This window comes from Bidens hawaiensis, unplaced genomic scaffold, assembly GCF_021521415.1.
Source record: "Bidens hawaiensis isolate Kalapana, Puna unplaced genomic scaffold, B.hawaiensis_p1.1 tig00044102_1, whole genome shotgun sequence".
NCBI lineage: Eukaryota > Viridiplantae > Streptophyta > Magnoliopsida > Asterales > Asteraceae > Bidens > Bidens hawaiensis.
In genome coordinates this window covers 80,751-101,176 of record NW_027497822.1, presented here as the reverse complement: position 1 = coordinate 101,176, position 20,426 = coordinate 80,751, and the positions used below count along the sequence as shown (strand labels likewise).

At 32.7% G+C, this 20,426-nt stretch overlaps 1 protein-coding gene across 2 annotated transcripts; it reads right to left on the bottom strand.

Moving 5' to 3' along the window:
* Positions 1–635: 635 nt before the first annotated feature.
* On the bottom strand, positions 636–7,975 carry LOC143594725 (uncharacterized). Of its 2 annotated transcripts, XM_077073963.1 has the most exons (6): positions 4,163–4,233; positions 1,804–2,739; positions 1,524–1,737; positions 1,363–1,443; positions 1,175–1,273; positions 636–1,077 (listed from the first exon to the last, which is right to left on the bottom strand). In XM_077073963.1, exons 3-6 carry the CDS (start codon positions 1,577–1,579, stop codon positions 978–980), a joined length of 336 nt encoding a protein of 111 aa, XP_076930078.1. In that variant the 5' UTR covers positions 1,580–1,737; positions 1,804–2,739; positions 4,163–4,233; the 3' UTR covers positions 636–977. The 2 variants fall into 2 exon arrangements, with proteins under 2 accessions (XP_076930078.1, XP_076930079.1); XM_077073964.1 differs by lacking the exons at positions 1,804–2,739; positions 4,163–4,233 and adding an exon at positions 7,948–7,975.
* Between the last annotated feature and the right edge of the window lie 12,451 nt (positions 7,976–20,426).

Genomic DNA, 20,426 nt, shown 5'->3' with positions numbered 1-20,426 from the left:
CAAAGATCTTCTGGAAGAGGACAGCTGGCCCAATCACCTTCCTACATCCTTCGGCTATAAATACCTTGTCAAACGGTATGAGGTATTCATTCACTCACTTGCATTCTGACTACACTTAGTCTGTTTACTTCAGTACTTTCTCCATTTACGAACGTTACTGATTCTCACGCCGGAGGGTGGTTACAGGAAGACCCCCCCTCTTGTCCTTCATGTAACGAGACTCACGGTGTCTGTTTTGCAGGTTCCGGTCATTGGACTTTAAGAAGTCACACTCATATCATTGGTAGTAATTATCGTATCTTACCCTGTGAACACATTGGATCTAGAACCCATACCCGGGGAGTGGATCCTTATTTCTTCATTAACATACCAATCAAAATGAGTTCCAAAAAAATTCCATAAAATCCATATTCGCACACTTATCAGAAAGTAGATAACATTCAGTTATGCATATATATGGAGTTAATCTACAACTCAGTCATGGATATACTTTTTTCTTATGCGCATTAATGCCACATAAAACAAAAACCAATAATAATAATAATAATTAAAGTATAACAGTGATTGTATGAACGAACAGTCAATCAAGATAATGAAGTCATGTAACAACGTATGAAAGGAGGAAGACTGATGGTTTATGATGAGCCAATAAAAATTATATTTGAAGGGTAGTCTTGTCAATTGCAAAATTATATTAAGAGAGGTGGATATATGTAATTAGAGAATGAAATAGGGGGATATATGTCATTGTCCCAAAAAAACTAAGTATCATCTAAATACCAGTACCTCAGATGCATACAACAAGATCAAGTTTAAATCTCCTCTATAACTTGCATGTAAACAATGAACCCAATAATAATAAAAAGAGACGCAATTAAAAAGGTCCTATTCTCCCTCGCAGCATATATACCAAGCATAGCACCATATATTCTTGAGAGGTTGCTAGAAACATTTTCAACGACCTAAAATAACAAAGATTAGAACATAAATGCCAAAAATAATATCCATAAAAAACACAAGATTCTTACCACACTTGCTACTGAAGGACGAGGAAGTGGGAGCCATTCCTTCATTTTCCTATTTCATGAAATCAAAACTGTCAAAATCAATATATATATATATATATATATATATATATATATATATATATAGAATTGAACATTTAAAGACTCACCTCACAAAAGAAAGCATGTAAGAGCCAAGCAAGGGTAGAGGGGAAGATTTTATCCAGAACTTCACAATATTGAAGGTAATCGCTATGAAAAAACCAATGCTAACAACAAAACAAAAATTATAGATATATATTTATATTTAACATACAATCTTTAAAAAATGTACTATAAGAATTTTATGAACACTTACTCTGAAATCATACGTAGAATGACGGCATGATGCTTGCCTAAGGAAGACATAATAATCCAGCCAACAATCACCCTCAGCTTCCTTCTCAAAAGCAAAGAAAAGTTAACAATAACTTTATAATCATCATTATTATTATTATCATATAGTAAACAGACACGTACTGCAATAGTATGATCTCAAACGGTAGTTTTATCTTCACAGCCTCTACAAACTTCATGTTAAAAACAATACAGTTTAGAATAACCAGAATAACCAAACTGACCCACTTCGAGATTCATTATCATTTCTAGAATTTTAAAAGAAACCACTTACTCGACGATCTCTTCAAACTTTGAAAATGGAGCCCGAAGGGGAACCAACCAGAAAAAGCATTTCCTTTTAACATAAAAAACAGATACGGTGTATTCTTTTATATATGGATAAAGCATGAACTTAGATAACCTATCTCTATCTGCATCCTTGATAACAAATTCATAGTTAGTAGGCCAGAATTTGCAAACTAAGGGGTGGAACATAATGACGAGCATGGGAGCCCCTGCAAAAGAATCAAGTTTACCCAAAATCAAGTTCTACAACCTATGTGGTCAAAGTAAAACAGTTTATATTGATCAAAACTTTAACTCTTTGTGGTACTAGATAATGTATATTACCAAACACAACCAGAATGACTTAGAGATTGTTGTGAAGGAGTTTGTTTGCATCAAACATATATGCTAAATAATGGAATATCAAATCCTAAATTTTGGATTTTAGATAAAAAATTGTATGGGAATAAAAAAACCTATGGTAAATACAGGAGGCATCTTGTTAGCTCTTGCAATTTATTATTAACCTATGATATTCCATTAACTCTATGTGGTACTTGATGTAAAACCAGTTATTGTAACGGTTAGATCGATGAATTTGAAGGTAACGGATAGGAAACGGTAGTGTTTGAGATACACAGTCACCACACAACTCAATCAACCGTTGAGCAATCTAAGCGTGTACAAATATAGAGAAACACCACTCAATTGTAGCTTATAGTCCAAAGATCACCACCCAAGTGCCAAACATGAATTAGCAATGGAATCCAGTTTCTCACACTCAAGAACACAGAAAGTTTTCTTTTATCAAAACAAAATCAACCACCCTTCCATTGAACTTGATATGCGATACATATAATAGAATTCTAGTCTTATCCCACGTCCCTAAATTCTAGCTAAACTGCAGGTGGTGGAAACCTTTAATCTGGGTCATGGATCTCTTTCTAACCCGAATTGAGATCCATGGATACAAACTGAAACCTCTTAATTTCTTTTGTTGTTGAATATTGGTTCCTATCAGTACTCATAGTCAATTATATTTTCATTTAATTCAAAAGAGGATGTTGTGTAACTGGTATTTACATCAAGGGTCAAGTTATTTTACACAGGGTTATCAAAATGAGAAGTGTGAGAAGCCATAAATAAATGACATGTGTCAAGTGAGGACCAAAGGAAAAAGGGTATAAAGGTAATTGTATACATTTTTTCTCCCCTCATGCAAAACATATGTTAATACCCCTATCATTTTAGAACGTTTATAACTTTTTCGTATGATATTTTTTTTTAAAAAAAAGTTCATCATAATAACAAGCGTTTTTTTATCTTTAATATGAGTATGATTTTTGTTATATAAAATTTAAAACAAAAATCACGTCATTGTGTCTTTTTCGTTTATCATTGTGTCTTTTTTCGTCATTGTGTCTTTTCGCACATCATTGTGTCTTTTCGCTTATAATTATGTCTTCTTTCGTCATTGTGTCTTTTCACACACCATTGTATCTTTTCGATTATAATTGTGTCTTTTTTCGCACACCATTGTGTCTTTTCGCACACCATTGTGTTTTTTCGCTTATCATTGTGTCTTTTTTCGTCATTGTGTCATTTCGCACACCATTGTGTCTTTTCACTTACCATTGTGTCTTTTTTCGTCATTGTGTCTTTTCGCTTATAATTGTGTCTTTTTTCGTTATTGTGTCTTTTCATACACCATTGTGTCTTTTCGCTTATCATTTTTTTTTCGTCATTGTGTTTTTTTCTTCATTGTGTCATTTCGCACACCATTGTGTCTTTTCGCTTATCATTTTTTTCGTCATTGTGTTTTTTTCTTCATTGTGTCTTTTCGCACACCATTGTATCTTTTCGCTTATCATTGTGTCTTTTTTCTTTATTGTGTCTTTTCGCACACCATTGTGTCTTTTTTCGCCATTAATACATGTTATACAATAACTTGAAACGTAAAACACAATGGTGAATACGTATAAAACAATGACCTAAAACGTAAGACACAATGGCGAATACGTATAACACAATGGCCTAAAACGTAAAACACAATGGTGAATATATATAACACAATGACTTGAAATGTAAAACATAAGCAAACAACAAATTACACAATGACACAATGAACAACAAAAAACCACAATTAAAAAACTCATTAATTTTTTTTTAATTTTTATATAAATATTAAAGATAAAAAAACGCTTATTATTATGGTGAATTTTTTTAAAAAATAATGTCGTATGAAAAAGTTATGGACATTTTAAAATGATGGGGAAATTGGCATGTGGCTTACATGTGGAGAGAGAAAGTCAACAAATGTGGGTTATTTTCATCAATTTTTATTTATTAAATTAATCTCAATCATTCAAATTTATGATCAATAAACTGGATTCCTTCTCACCCTTCTTATTTTTGTTGTCCTTTGTATTTTAACTTTACCATAGCTTTGCTATTGGTGGGATATACTGAGTACGATGATGATGATGTATTTTAACTTTACCCTTACATCAAACATGACTGCTTAAAATAACAAAGTATGATGCCAAACACAAACTGATTTAAATATTGGTTGTTTACATCAAACATATATACTAATTAATGGAATATCAAAACCTAAACTAACTGATAAATGGGAAAAAAAACAACCAACAGGAGGCATCTTGTTAGCTCTTCTTCCTCCATATGAAGTATTCAACAGCTGCAGAGGGGCGAAAATGTTAAATGTGAGTGATGAATTAATTTAGGAATAAACAAATTAATAGTATGCTTGGTAATCGTGTTTAGTATCTCAAATTCAGCAAAATTTTCTTTTTTAATATCGATGAGTGACATTTCAAGTTTTGACCAATCCCAGTTTGACCTGGTATAGTTTAAAAGTAGTAGCAATTAACTTCTGAATCAGGTAAAAATAAAACCCCCTAAAAACAATTAAACAAAACCTAATCTACAACACAAGTTAGGATTCAGGCCTCAACAAACTAATATCTCTAGATTCAATCAAAAACCAAGTTGAAAATCACTAAAAACCAAACCATTTGTAGCAAACATTTGAGTAATGCTCATTTTTTATAAAGCTAATCGTTGTTGAAATTTTAGTGTGGGATAACGAGGTGAAATGGACTGAAATCTGAATCAAATATGGTAACAGATACAATAATATACTATTGTAAGAGGTAAATAGAGGTGGATACCTGGTGATTGAGACAAAACGGCGCAAAAATCTCTATTTTGGAAGGGTTTCATTAAGCATTCGTGCTGGAGTGAGGGTGGTATGCAGGGCAAAATCGGAAAAACGGGTCTAAAAACCCATCTACTCTTGGAACAAATTACAAATTACATGTGGTTAATAATAATGATACTAAAAACAAGAAGAATAAAATCGAAGAGAGCATTTGTATAAAAAAAGATCATTTCCAACACACAAGCCATCACGACTTGTATTTGTGTCTCAAATGGGTTACCTTCATTCTAGAGGTTATGGGTTCGATTCCCACCGGGGCCTACTCTCTACATCCCACCAGCCCGAGTGCTTGCAAGGTTATCCATTTTTTTACCCGTTCCCCTCGGTTAGCTGGGTATTGGGGGAACCAGGGGTTTACCATGAAGTGGGTTCCCAGGGTCAAAAAAAAACCTTGAATGTAGAGGAAGCTATGTAATCTTGATTGTCTCAGCTTCTTGTCAGGATCTTTATATTTATATATGAATTCAGCCATTCAAATAAAAAATTGAGTCATTTCTTTTGTAATAAATTTCTTTTGTAATAAATTTCTTCAAGGGTGTGGATCTTGTTGTACAGATCCGAAATATAAAAACACAGATATGGAATTGTGAGAATATATGTACAGATATGTGAATAATCTTCTTTCTAGAGTGTTTTGACCTCTAAAAGAGAAATTATTTTCAGATCTAGGATCTAATGTATTTCTTAGTCACACATCTAATGGGCTTTTCCTAAAGTTTGGTGGTATTTCTCCTTGTATACTTTCAGATCTGGATTTTTCTCGGAGGAAAAATCCTAGATCTAGAATATTTGATGAACAGATTTGAGAACCGAGACGAAAAACAAAGAGTAATCGTTGTCGTGTCCCACGGATGGCGCCAATGAAGAAACATGGAATGGATCCGGGTCGGATCCATGTCCAAGTTCCCCGGTATTCAAGATGAACGAACCACCGCCTTGATCTTCTTCTCCGGTTACTCGGATCTGTCATAGAAAAATGGGGGAGTGGAGGTGACTGCTAAGAGAATGAACTCTTGCTTACGGACACAAAAATATGTGGGAGCCAAGGGTCCAAGAGAAGGTCCTTCCAATGAATGATAAATGCTCCTTATATAGGGACTCCATGGCTACCATCATGAACCCTAACCTTTATTAGGCCAGGCCTGGTTAGGGGTTAGCTCCACAAACACCCAGTCCAATGGGCCTAATCAGTAGACAATAATAATAATGCAATAAACATAATACATAATGTAATAAATAAAGGATCGTACCGGGTTTGACGTACCCTACACCTACAGGTTCCCAGGGTCAAAAAAAAAAAACCTTGGATGTAGAGGAAGCTATGTAATCTCGATTGTCTCAGCTTCTTGTCGGGATCTTTATATTTATATATGAACTCGGCCATTCAAATAAAAAATTGTGTCTCAAAGACGAAGCAGAGAGAATCTGGTGTGTGTGGTTTTATAGAGGAAAAAAAAAACAAAATTCACATTTAGTCGATATGTGTGGTATATCTAGTTAAAAAGTAGTAGTCCTCTATTAATTAGTGGCGGAGGACTTTTCATTTCCTTTCCAACCTTTTTCTTTATGGTATCTACTTAAAAAGTAGCAGTCCTTTATTACTATTAATTAGTGGTGTTTTACAAGAAGGACTTTTCATTTCCTTTCAAACATTTTTCTTTAACTTTATTGATAATACTACTATATTATATTATTTAATTTAATTAGGTGCCTTTAATAATAATAATAACTATTATTATTATTATTATAATAAGTTATTATTATTATAACTATAATAATAATTATCATTATACTATATATATTAATTATTATTATTATTATTGTTATAATTATTATTATAATTAAAATAATAATTAAATTAATTATTATTATTATTATTATTAAAACTAGGATACATACCTTACATTAAAATGACAATTTTCCACCATTGATAATACTATATTATATTATTTAATTTAATTAGTGGCCTTTACCTTTATTAATAATAATAATAATAATATCATTATTATTATTATTATTAAAAGATAGGATACATAACATAACTTACATTAAAATGGCAATTTTCCACCACTGGCATCCTTCCGTAGGCTTACAGACCTGCAAAACAACAACATTAAGCAGAGATCAATTTTTTTTGAACAGCCAAACACCACTTTATTCAAATTCTAAAAGAACCAGTTAAGCCTAGCAAGTACAACTGATACAAACACCCAAAAAGAAAACACCAGCAAGAATACACTTTGACTCAAAACACTACCCCACCACCACAATACATGCCAAACACCACAATACTTTGCCTCCATTATCTCATCCGAGATTTAGGCACAACTTTTCTCCAAGAATAATCATCTTACCGTTTATTTTATCCTTTGTCAGGATAACTCAATCCAATGGGAACAGGTAAGGAAGTCTTCTGTTTTTAGGTTGCGTTGACAGAACTGATCAAGGGAACACCCATTCTATCTGATAAAACCCGCCCCAATGGGGTTTTTACGATCCTGCACCCAAGTAGAAGATAATAATAATAACATATAAAATACAAAAATAAAGCCCTTGAAGGCATCCAGCTTTTCATATATAAAACCTATTTTAGTAGTGTATTGGTGACTGGGACCCGTGACAAAAATAACAATTTGGTTAAACAAGAAAACCGACCTTCACAGTTATACATATCTCAAAATCACTCACAAAAGTTCACATTTAATTTACAACATTATCTGATGATTGACCATCCCATGATTGTTGATATGCGGCCAAAAAGTGGTGATAAAGTTAATATAGGTTTTTCATATGACTAATTAGATACAGATAGTGGATGAAAGTAGGAGTGAACACAACAAGAAGATAATCAAGTTTCGGTTTGTTATACTTGACCCGTTTAAGAAATGACTCGTGTTCAGGTTGCAACCTACTTAACCCATTTAACTACGTAGGTTGACCGGTGAACCTACCAACCCTTTTATGAAGCGTTACGCATTTATTACAACCCAAAAACAAGACACGCCTCAGACCCCCAAGATAAAACACATCATGAATTACCTTTCATATGTTTCATCTTCAACCCCGCGTATGTTAGTCAGTATGTTTTGTCTTCAAATGGATTTCCAGATGACTCTGAGCACTATAGGTGCATTCATCAGAGTCCGTATACCTGCACAAATGCCACGATTTCTTTCTCATATCTTACAAACTTCGTGATTCACAAATGTAAAATACAGATACATGATCAAAATTAGAAAGAAGAAATATATATATCTAACCTTTGATAAAATGGATCACTTTCAGAAAAGATTTCAGGGGTATCATTTCCTTTCGTCATTTTGAGCGGTTCCAACAGAATAATTTCTATCAGAGTATGTTGTCATCATAAAGTATCACAAAATAGTGCCTAGCTCTTTCCAGTTTACAGTTGGACCTCGACTACCAACATTGTAATGTTGGTCTGGATCCAATTCCTACAATTTATGTCTCCCAATTTGTAGCTGATAGTGACCCAGGAACCTTTTTAAACATTAACCAGGTTCACAATTATGGAGAATGAAACAGATAAATATGACTTTTATATTAGAAAATTAGATATTTATCACTTACAAACTAATGGCATCCAGGTAAGCATTACTGCAGTAATGTTGCAGAGTTGTAAGGAATTCCTGATACTGAGTTGCAGAGTTGTAAAGGAAGTCTTGTGTTTTTTGGTTTCGTTGACAGAACTGATCAGGAGAACACAATATCCCCATGGGTCGCCCATTCTACAAATCTATCTGAAAACCCACCCACGATGGGGTTTTTACCATCCTGCACCCAAGTAAAAAATAATAATTAGATATAAAACAAATATATAAACCCCTAAAAGGCCACCTGCCCACCTTAAGGCTGTAACCTACAGGTCCAAATGTTTAGTAGGACTGTAGGCTATTTGTGGCGTGACTTTTCCCAAACTGGTTCTCATAATAACACAAAAATAACAATTCGATGAAACAAGAACACCGAACGTATCTCAGAATCACTCGCAAAAGTACACTATTCGATTACAATTACAACGTAATCAGATGATTGGCTGCCCATTGGGGAGCCTACAAGTGTTGATCTCCAGCCAGAAATTGATGACAAAGTTAATATAGGTTTTATATATGACAAATTTGATACAGATTGTGGATAAAAGTAGAAGTGAACACAACATAAAGATAATCAAGTTTTAGTTTGTTTGCTTAACCCGTTTAAGAAATGGCTCGTGTTCAGGTTGTGACCTGCTCAAACCGTTAACTAAGCAGGTCAACAGTCAGCCCCTGTAATTAAACAAGTCAACCTACCAAACCTTTTACGACCCGTCTAACCCATTTATTGCACCCCCTAGATAAAACACATCATGAAGTAGCTTCATATGTAATGTCTTCTAATGAATTTTCAGATGATGAAAGCCAATCAAGAATATTTTAGCAGTAGAAGAAATCTTTATTGTGAATTAATCGAGCACTGTCAGTGGATTCATCAGAAGATTTTAAGTCTGTAAAACGTGCACAAATGCCACGATTTCTTTCTCATATCTTACAAACTTAAAATATAAACACATGGTACCTAGCTCTTTCCACTTTTTACAGTTTGAACCTCGACTACCAACATTGTAATGTTCTTTTTATCGTTAGAATGACTGACTCAATGATGCAAGTAGATTTATGATTATTTTATAGAAAAATCAGAGATTTATTTCACTTACCAACTAATGAAATTCTGCTTTTCAGCGACCAGGTAAGCATTACTATAGTAATGTTGTAAAGTTGTAAAGAAAATCTGAGACTGAGTTGCAGCCTTCCATTGACCTCTTCTCTAAGAAAACATCTGCATGGAAAGATAGGACGAAACATTAACTCACAGTTACTAATTTATAATGCAGTGTGAAAGGGCAAGGTTTAATACATAACGGGATCACAAAAGCATAGTTGTCAACTCAAGAAAATCATATTTGACCAGACAAACAACTGGACCCAATTCCCAGATCCACAAATGAAAATGAATTGAAAGTCACATCAACATCATCAAGTGAGTTTAGATCTGTAACCAAAATAAATCATTGAAAATGCACAGATAAAAATCCAACATTATTTTTTTTTCTAAATGATAAAAATCACATCTTGCGAGTCAAAAAGGTAATACAAAATCAAATTTGACTTGACAAACATCAAGTGAACCAAATTCCCAGATCAACATATAAAAATGCATTAAAATTTAAAATTCACATCAACATAACTTTTATATTCTAAATGATAAAAATCACATCTTGTGAGTCAAAAAGGTAATACAAAATCAAATTAGACTTGACAAACATCAAATGACCCAAATTCCCAGATCAACATATAAAAAAGCATTGAAATTCACATCAACATCATCAATTGAGTTTAGTTTTGTAACCTAAATAAATCATTGAAAATGCACAGATAAACATCCAAGGCAAACGGCAAACCCCATACAACACATTTATCAAAGTTAGTAAACAAAGCAGGGTCATGTTGTGAAGCAAAGGAATAATAATGGAGGGGCCAGTGCTTTCACAAAGAAAGCAAACCATCATCTTTATTTTATATCTTAGGTAACAAAAGATGGAGAAGCATATACTTTCCAGGATTACATTAAGTTGACTTCACAATATTCTTAGGAGATAAGTTTCAAACCCTTATTGTAGCTAAGTTGTTTCACTTTTCTAAACTTGCCGATGTCTTGCTACGTGAGTTCCGAACTGAAGAAATTGTACTCTAACTGTAAAAGTAAAACTTACAATCCAGTTTTGTTTTAAATAATACAACATATAGACAACAAAATAGCAAGTAACACTAATAACTAACCACTTCTACTTACATTAGCATAGAGACATACCACAACTCCCAACTAATAATCTAGTTTCATTTAAATTAAAAATACTTTGTACCTGGACATATCTCAAATAACTTCATCTTCATCATATGGATCGATGTTCAGAATCTTTATACCTGAAAAAACAGAGCAATACAAAGAAGAACCAAGATTATCATAAGAACTCTATGCATTTCACGAAAAAAAAACACATGTTCAGAATTTTTGAACATGCCTTCTCTAAGAAGCCCTACTGCAGCATTTATGCATGGATGATAGGCTGCACAGATAGAAGGTAAAAGCTGCAAAATTAGCTCAAAAAGAACTCAAATGGTAAATTAATTAATCTAGTGAGTCTAGTTTCACACGACACCTCCATCCCCACCGTAATTGAAAACACGTTAATTTCTACTTTCCAGACGTACATATCCATTAACTTAGAATAAAATATGGAAGGTAAATCGCGTGACAGTGGAGCGTAAAACAAACCAAAGCATAACAAAATATAGTTCTACATTAACTTCATTTCCAGTATACTCTATGCTAACAGAAAAATAATAAATTCTGGTCATCCCCGTTGCAATTTCGATCTTGCTCATAATTAATGATCTTCCATATACTTATATATCATGTGAATGCTATGCAAGAACAGATCGTTTAGTTTTAACATATTTTGTGTGAAAATTGGTCAGTTTGGATTGTATTATATTATGAGCCAAATTCTACGGATTGGATGTAGCAATTTCAACCTATTTACGGGTGAGCATGTGGACCTGGGTGAGACCTTGTGTCTAACAGACCAAAAGGGTGATCTTTAAATAGTATAGTAATTTAGTATTTCTTAAAAATATTTGAAACAAAAATACTTGTAAAATTCAATAAAAGAAAAGAGAACGAAGTGTTTGTGGACTGGAACAACCCACACCAACATGTTTCAACAGTCACCAGTTTGTGATACGAGTTCAGTAAAATTAGGTATGTAACCTGAAAGATGGTTGAATCCATGCATCCACATTTTGCATCTAGCTGAACATTCCCTTCTTCAAAATAATGAGCAACCTGAATACTCAAAAAATAAGTTATCTTTAATATAGCCAATATTTCGATGTAAATTAATCGTTTTTAATCTTAATCTTTGAAATAATCACCTTGAGCCAATACTAAAACCATCTTTTGAGTGCCTGCAAATTTCCTCTAACTTCCACAGTTTGTAGTTCATCCTTAAACTCGAAGTTCCATACCGAGCTCCAAATTTCGTTACAATACACAATTTTGTGACGTGGCAAACCAAACATAGAAGATTAAATTAAAGCATAAGTTTGCTCACCAAAACTTTTGTCCTTCCCATTTGTATGGTAAACTGAAAAGAACATCGCCTTTGGGTTTCAACATACTTGAAAATTTCAGCATCCACCAAAGCACCTGTAACAATGACATGAAATTGGTGGTGTTTTGTTTGTAATCAATTGTTACCACTATGTGTATGGAACATAGTCACATAATTCGCTCCAGTACGGGTACTAGTTTGAACGAATTCGGTACGGAGGGGGTAGGTTCATTTCCGTACGAACCGGTAATTCAAAACAGTTGTAAACTCATCGAACGTAAACTCGATTTTCCAATCCAGCCAATGTAAAACAGTAAGCAAAATTATAAAGCCAGTGAGCAGGAATGTAAACTCAGACAATGTAAATACAAAACAAACATGATTATTTTTTTCTAAAGATCCAACAAATCTTTTTTATTAACTGAACCGAATTACCAGATCCACATATGAAAACGAATTGAAATTCAAATCTGTAACATTAAAAGTAATACAAAAAAGAATCGCATCACAAATACAATTCAGACTGAATCAAAATTAATAACAAAAAAAATGAAATGAATCGAAACATATACCAGCAGAGTGAGGTTTTTTTTCCTCCAACTTCACAACTGAGGCGGCTGACTCCCAAAATAACCATGTACCGTACTTGTTGGATCTCATATCAATCAAACACACACATTTAGTTTACGTCATCATATACACTTCAGTTCACCATTACCGATCCATTATTTACTAAATATCTCAACAAATGGTATTTATTTAACCTAAAAAAAACGTAGGAAATAATTAGACATGGAATTCTAGAGATCTAATCATGGGGTATTATTATTGTACACTAGTTTTGTACCCCGGGGAAAACGACGATAATGTTGTTTGCTTATAAGTGATTTTTGAAAATCCTACAAACGTTCTGGGCCATAAACGTCCAATTTAAAACACCAAACACCGATTTTTTACCAAGTTCAAAAACATCGTAAAACGCTTAGTTTTTTTTAATATTTTTATATAACAATACCATAATCATATTAAAGATAAAAAAACGTTCGTTATTATGGTGTAATTATTTCTAAAAAATAATAACATATGGCCGCTTAAAAAATGAGGGTGAATAACGTAAAAAATAATATTAATTTCCTTAAATATCGAGAGAGAAAAAAAGGTGGAAAATCAAATATAATAATCAAAATAAACGTGATGGAATGGAGGCTCCTGAGAAAGTCATATAGACACTAAGGGGGTGTTTGGTAGAGGGAATTGAGGGGTGAGAAATGGAATTGGAAAGAATTCCCTTGTTTGTTTATGAAAGAAAGAGGTGAGAAATGGAAATAAACCATTTCCATTTCTCTGATTTTGTTTCTCTAAAAAAAGCGGAGAATTGATTTCTAGGGTTTCATTTCTCCCATTTTCCTCCTTTTTCCTTTCAAACTCTTTCTTTTCTCTCCGTGTATAGAACTCAGGTTCAACACCGACCGCAATTACCATCGACATATTGAGATTCGTTGTTCACTGCCCTTTATTGCAGTAGACCGTCGCCGCCAAGCGACCTTTTCTTTCTCCGGCAGTTCCACCAACACTAGAAGGTATAGTCGCTCGAAACCTTGCATCATTCCGATCGCTCGACCAGAATGTTACTGTTACTGGTTCTGATTTTTGTTGTTCTGTTTTGGGTTATTTGTTTGGTTAATTTATTTGTCAGTTATTTATCGTTTGTTTTCTGCTGCAATGAGTACTCGATTTTAGTAATTGAATAGATCAATTTTTAATTCTTTAGGCCTGCACCCTTGATGGCGCTTGTGCCCTAACTGTATTTACTTCGTAAGAATAAATGTTACCAGGGGATATGCTAATAGGGATTAGAATGCATGAATCCAATGATAATGGAGTTTGAGAATTTCAGTTATCGATGTTATTATAGGCAAAATGCCAGAACAATCTCACAAGAGAAAACACATCTTATTGAGTTTGTTTCCAAGTGCTCTCACGCTCCAAGTTGTGATAAGATAAACTATTGGCAAATAGTGCTTTGTGAGACAATGATCCATGTAGTTTGTTTAGTGCTAGAATCTGGATATTCTATTGTTGACATAATGATATACATATATATATATATATATATATATATATATATTATACAGACATGATACTTAACTGATACAACTCCAGCTTGCGCACTGAAACCATCAGTTAGACTCGTAAGCTTTTGCATATTTTATATTGCACTTTTATAGAGAAAAAGCGTGTAATAAATTAAATTGTTTTTAGAGGTTTTTTTTTTGCACAACCTATACTTGCAAACATAGAAGGTGTATGGGCAGGTCTCTGATCCTTGGCTTGAAGCATGTATGTGAAATTCTTGCCAGGTGGGATTGGACAAGTTGTACCATAAGTACCATCTTGCCATGAGTTTCTTCTGTGTTGTAGTCCATTCCTGAAAAAATAAGTTTAGTGACTTGTGCATTATTATTATTATTATTATTATTATTATTGCTGCATGAAATCTAACATAATAATGTCACATGAGCATTCACATATATTGTCCATACAAAATATGCAAGTATTTAATACTCCTCTATTAAAGGGGTGACCTTTTGAAAACAAAAAACATTCAGCAAGTCAGTGAATAAAGTAGCCTGTAATCATTTTTCTTGCTTTCATGATCACTTTGTTGCTAATATTTGGATTATATTTTGGAGTTATTTGTTTTTCTTGAATTTTCTTATATTTTTATGTGTAGATGGCAAGATCACCTTCCAGACAAAGAATAGTTGCCATAGGTGCATTTTATGTCATTTATGTTACGATTCGTTGGTGGATGTTGTGTACTTATCATTTGCGTCGGTCGATTGAGTCAATGACTTTACGTACAAAATATTTAATGAGTTACCATAATAGGCGTGAAAACATGGTGAGGATGGTTTATGAAAGTGATGTTACGAGTGTTGTTAACATAAGAATGAATATACATGCATTTACAACACTTTGTGATATGCTAGAAACTAGAGGGGGACTAAAGAATAGTAAAAACATGCTAGTCGATGAGCAAGTTGCTATGTTTTTACATACCCTTGCTCATAATGCAAAGAATAGGATACTAGTCAACAGATTTCATCGGTCCGGGGAAACTGTAAGTCGGTATTTCAAGTTAGTCTTAAATGCTATATGTCGATTACACAAAGAACTCTACAAGTCACCCGTGCCAGTGCCAGATAATGAAACTGATGAAAGATGGAAATGGTTTAAGGTTAGTCAAACACATTTTTTATTAAAGATATTTTTTGCTAACATAAATTAGTAAGTAATGTTTTCTTTTAACTCAGGGTTGCTTAGGAGCATTAGATGGAACATACATTAAAGTTAAAGTTAAAGTCCCTGCTATTGATAGAAAACCTTATAGGACAAGAAAAGGGCAGATTTGTACTAACGTACTCGGAGTATGTACGAGAGACCTTTTATTTACGTATGTCTTAGCGGGATGGGAGGGTTCTGCAGCTGATAGTAGAGTTTTGCGTGATGCAATCAGTAGACCCAATGGTCTTAAAATAACTCCGGGTATGTGATAGACAATTTTCAAAGAATATACATAGATTTAAGTATGATAATTAACATAGAGTTTATGGTTAATTGTAGGAACATACTACCTTTGTGATGCCGGTTATACAAATGGTGAAGGATTTTTAACTCCATATCGAGGTCAACGTTATCATCTTAACGATTGGTCTCGTCCTCCTACGAATGCTAAGGAGTTCTTTAATATGAGACATTCATCGGCCAGGAATGTTATAGAAAGATGTTTCGGAATGATTAAAGATAGATGGGCTATTTTGCGTGATAACTTATATCATCCCATAGAGTCCATGCCACGTATCATCATTGCTTGTTGTTTATTGCACAATTTCATACGAACAACAATGAGTGAAGACCCTCTTGATAACGAAATCCCAGTAAATCACACACAACCTGCAAATGACCATGACAATGTTATTTCTATGATCGAGCCCTCACAAGAATGGACCGATCGTAGAGACCTTCTTGCTAATGAAATGTTTAATAGTTGGACTGCGATGCGTGCGCAACGTGCCAACAATGTTTCTTAATTATGTTTGACAATTATGTATTTTTTATTTGTAGAACCAAGGATGTTTCTTATTAGTTTATTTATGCACTTTATTTGTTTCTTATTAATGTTTCTTGTTATATTTGTATTTGTAGTTACATGAATTATGATTTTTAATTGTATAATTATGCATTTGTACGTAGACATGGCAGATTCAAATATAGTGAGAGGAGTTACTCGGAGCAAGCATACCTGGACAAATGATGAAGATGCAAAGCTAATTGATGCATTAATGGAGATACATGCATCCGGAAAGTATGCTGGTGCTGACAATGGATTCAAACCAGGTTATTTAAATGGTGTTCAACAATTGCTAGATGTAAGTCTTTCTAACTCTGGCCTCAAAGCAGAACCACATATAAAGTCTAGGATGAAGACATGGAAGACACACTTTAGCATTGTATATGATATTGTGCATACAAGTGGGTTTGGTTGGGATGAACAAAAATGTTGTATTATTGCCGATGATGGTGTTTGGAATGAATACGTGAAGGTATATTCTAAAAAATATATTTTTTAGATTTTAAAATTTTAGTCTAATTTATTTGTAATTGTCTTGTAGTCTCACAAAGGTGCTGTGAATTTTCGTGACAAGTCATTTCCTTTCTATGACAAATTGTGTACCATATTCGGTAAGGATAGAGCTACTGGTAGTAAAGCAGTTGACCTTGGAGAAGAAGATGTTGTTCAAGAGACGCAAAAAAGCTCACCTGTTGATATTGAAGACTTTGATTTTGTTGATGAAGCCGTTCCAAATGTTGATAGATCTGAAGGACAAACAGGAAGTGTAACAAGCAAGCGCAAAAGAGGTAGAAGCACGGATGCAGATGAGATATATCGAGAGTCTTGCAAAGATATCAAGGAAGTTTTGCTTCGATTTGGGGAGATGGTGGGTGAACAACTTAGCAAACAAGGTATGGAGGCTCGTGAAATCTATGAAAAGGTTAGTGATTAGTTGAAAGCTTTACCAGGTATCACTACGAAAAAACGGTTCAAAGCAGCTCATTTGATTGGTAAAGATGTGGATCTAGGACGTTCTTTTCTTGCGTTGACAATAGAAGAGAAAATTGAGATGGTCGAGTTGTATACCGATGGTTCAATGGGATAGTTGTGTATGGTTGAAGTATGTTTTGTATGTGAATTGGTTTTAACTATGGTTGATGTTTTTTTGCTTAAAAACTATGTTTTGTATGTGAATTGGTTTGATCAATGCATATTTTGGTTGGAATTTATGCATCTTTTTATATGTTTTTTATTTTTTAATAAATATTTGTTATGAAAAAAATACTTGTGCTAATGATAAAGTTGATATAATTCTCTGTTTATTTTCTATGTACCAAACAAGAGAAATGATTCTCAGCTATATTTCTCTACTGAAATCTCTGTACTACCAAACAGAACAGTCAATTCTCATTCTTCAGACCAATTCCCTTTCTCTGCAATTCCATTTCTCTACAATTCCATTCTCTGTACCAAACACCCCCTAATAGCTTGTCATATAAGCTTTTATGTTCCTCTTTTATTATATTAGATATGCTTCCATGTTTATTTGGAAATCCCTATATTTTTTGAAGAGTTATCTCACATTTCCCAGCATTTAAACATTTTTTTCTTTAATTTACCAACACAACAATGAAAAGCTTTAGGAAATATAACATAACCATAAGAGTGCCAACACAATAATAAACTATGGTAACCACCACACCTAAAAATGAAATAACTAACACTCACAGTAACCAACACACCTAAAAATAAAATTACCAACACCCACACTTGACGATATTAAATTTCCAAAACCATCTTTCAAGATAACTAAACAACACCTAATATATCAACACCGTAATAAATAACCAACACCGAAACCTACTTAACCAACAAGCCATCTAACGTTAGATTAATAAACAACACCAGATCCTAAGTACACATGTTGTTGTTATAATTCTAATCAACAAAAAAAATCACTGTTTTAGATTATAAAATAGCTTTACCAACAATGAAAGATTGAAAGATTATCATATTTTAAATTTTGAATTCTCATATATATATGATCGGTTTTAATAATTTTAGGAAGAGATGATTTTTCTTCTTTTAAATAAAATCCCAAATCCGTAATGCTTTAATCCCAAGAATAAAGAAATTAATATTTCCATAATGGGGGTTTAAATGTCCTTACCACCCTTTTCTATCAATCAAGCAACATGTTATTTACCTTTTTGCCACTAGTTTAATCTAAACCATTGAATTGTAGTGATTAAAGGCCAACATTTATTCTTACAATTTTTACAATAAAGGTTATTGTATAAGAACCACACTCAAATACTATTATTTATACTAGGTTAGAGGCATGTGTGTTATACGGGTTGGGTATCAATGATATATAAAAAGTTATGTAATTACTTATATATTATAATATATAGTTATGTATTAAATATACTAATGGAAAATAAAAAATTACCAATATAATTTACAAATCTACAAATACAAATTTCTGAATACTTGTTTTAGACCCATTAAAAGAAAAAAGTGGAAACTTTGATTGTTTACAAAAAAAAAATTATGATTTTGTTATCTAACATGATAATTTTGACTCATTCACTAAAAATCTAATTTTCATATGCTCGCTCACTAAATTATGATAACTTTGACTCATTGACTAAAAAGTGATATGTTTACCAATTTACTAAGAGCAACAATTTTAACAATTTACTAAAGTTATAATCTCGACCGATTTACAAAATATAAAGTTAAAGATTACAATAAAATTGTCTCTGTTAATCAATTATTTAAAATTTTGATCTATTGTTAGCACACAATATCCTCAATAAATAAATAAAATGGACAAAAGATACGGATGTACTAGTATAGATTTATAAAGTATAATTCTCTACTTTACGGTAAAATAAAAAAAAAACTTTAAAGTAATAAAAGTTATGATTGTTTTAAAAAACGGAGAAGTTGACAAAAATATAGATAAAAAATCCATAAAGGTGGCATGTATGATTGACACGTGGAATATATGACGGAGAAAAAGCCACGTGGCAGTAGAGTGTCTCACAGCTTGCCATCACCTTCCAACTTACTCTTCTATCTAATATAATAAACAAAACTTGATTTTGCAACTTGTCATCATCAGAACAACCAATTTGCTTATGTGGTATCACTAGAGCATATTTCTCTTAGTTCACATTATTAAAATATTCTTTTTATTTCATTCCCTTAAGTTTTTAAATGTCCACAACTTTTTTATACGTTATTATTTTTTATAAAAAATTGTATCATAATAACAAGTGTTTTTTTGATCTTTAATATGAGTAGGATATTGTTAAATAAGAATATTAAAAAAAACTTTAGTGTTTTTATAGTGTAGATTGCTTATTTCTTCATGGTTTATATAACTGTTTTCCAAATAATTGATGTACAAAGACAATTTTATTTTAATCTTCAATTTATATTTTGTAAATCGGTTGAGATTTTTTAGTAAATCGTCAAAGTTGTCGTTTTTTTAAAAATTGGTAAAACATATGACTTTTTAGTAAACGTGTAAAAGTTATCATTATTTAGTGACCGAGCGTATGAAAATTAGAACTTTTAAGTGAATGGGTCGAAATTATCATATTAGATAACAAAATTATCGGTTTTTTTGGTTTTTTTTTAACATATAAGTAGTTACATATATTTTTTTTATTAAAAATAATTTTTAGTACCCAACCCCATGTAACACACGAGTCTCTAATCTAGTTTATTATATAAGATTACTAATAAAGTTTGAAAATGAAATGTCTTGTTTTTTTAATATTTTATTGTGTTTTTTTTTCTTTATTTCTCATAACGAATATAACCGATAACGACCAAACACACGTCGACTTACCGATGTAACGTTTGGGTTTAATCAATGTCAAGGTTCTACAAAACAACGCTTGGATATTGCCGATAGACGAGTTTTACCGACAACGCTCGGTTTTATCAACGTTTGGCTTTTACCAACTGAATAAACCTCGTTTTATATGTTTTGGTTTTTTATATGTTAATTTGGCGATTTTTTTTGTTTAATTATGGTCTTGTAATTAACATAGCCGATAATGTTCGAATTCGCGTCTACTCATTGTTGCGACGCTTGAGTTTTACCAACGTCCGAGTATTACCGACCGAATAAACATCGTTGTAAATATATTAATTAATTGGTCCATGTTGCACCACATGATAGTGCCATGTGTTTTTTCATACTGAACTAAT

What these genes read in the sequence shown, in the direction of transcription:
- LOC143594725 (XM_077073964.1), bottom strand. Translation starts at nt 1,579, where the DNA reads ATGAAGTTTGTAGAGGCTGTGAAGATAAAACTACCGTTTGAGATCATA. An exon ending in TTTGAGATCATACTATTGCA is followed by an intron (nt 1,444 to 1,523) that starts GTACGTGTCTGT and finishes GCTTTTGAGAAG; the next exon opens with GAAGCTGAGGGTGATTGTTG. An exon ending in ATTCTACGTATGATTTCAGA is followed by an intron (nt 1,274 to 1,362) that starts GTAAGTGTTCAT and finishes TTTTGTTGTTAG; the next exon opens with CATTGGTTTTTTCATAGCGA.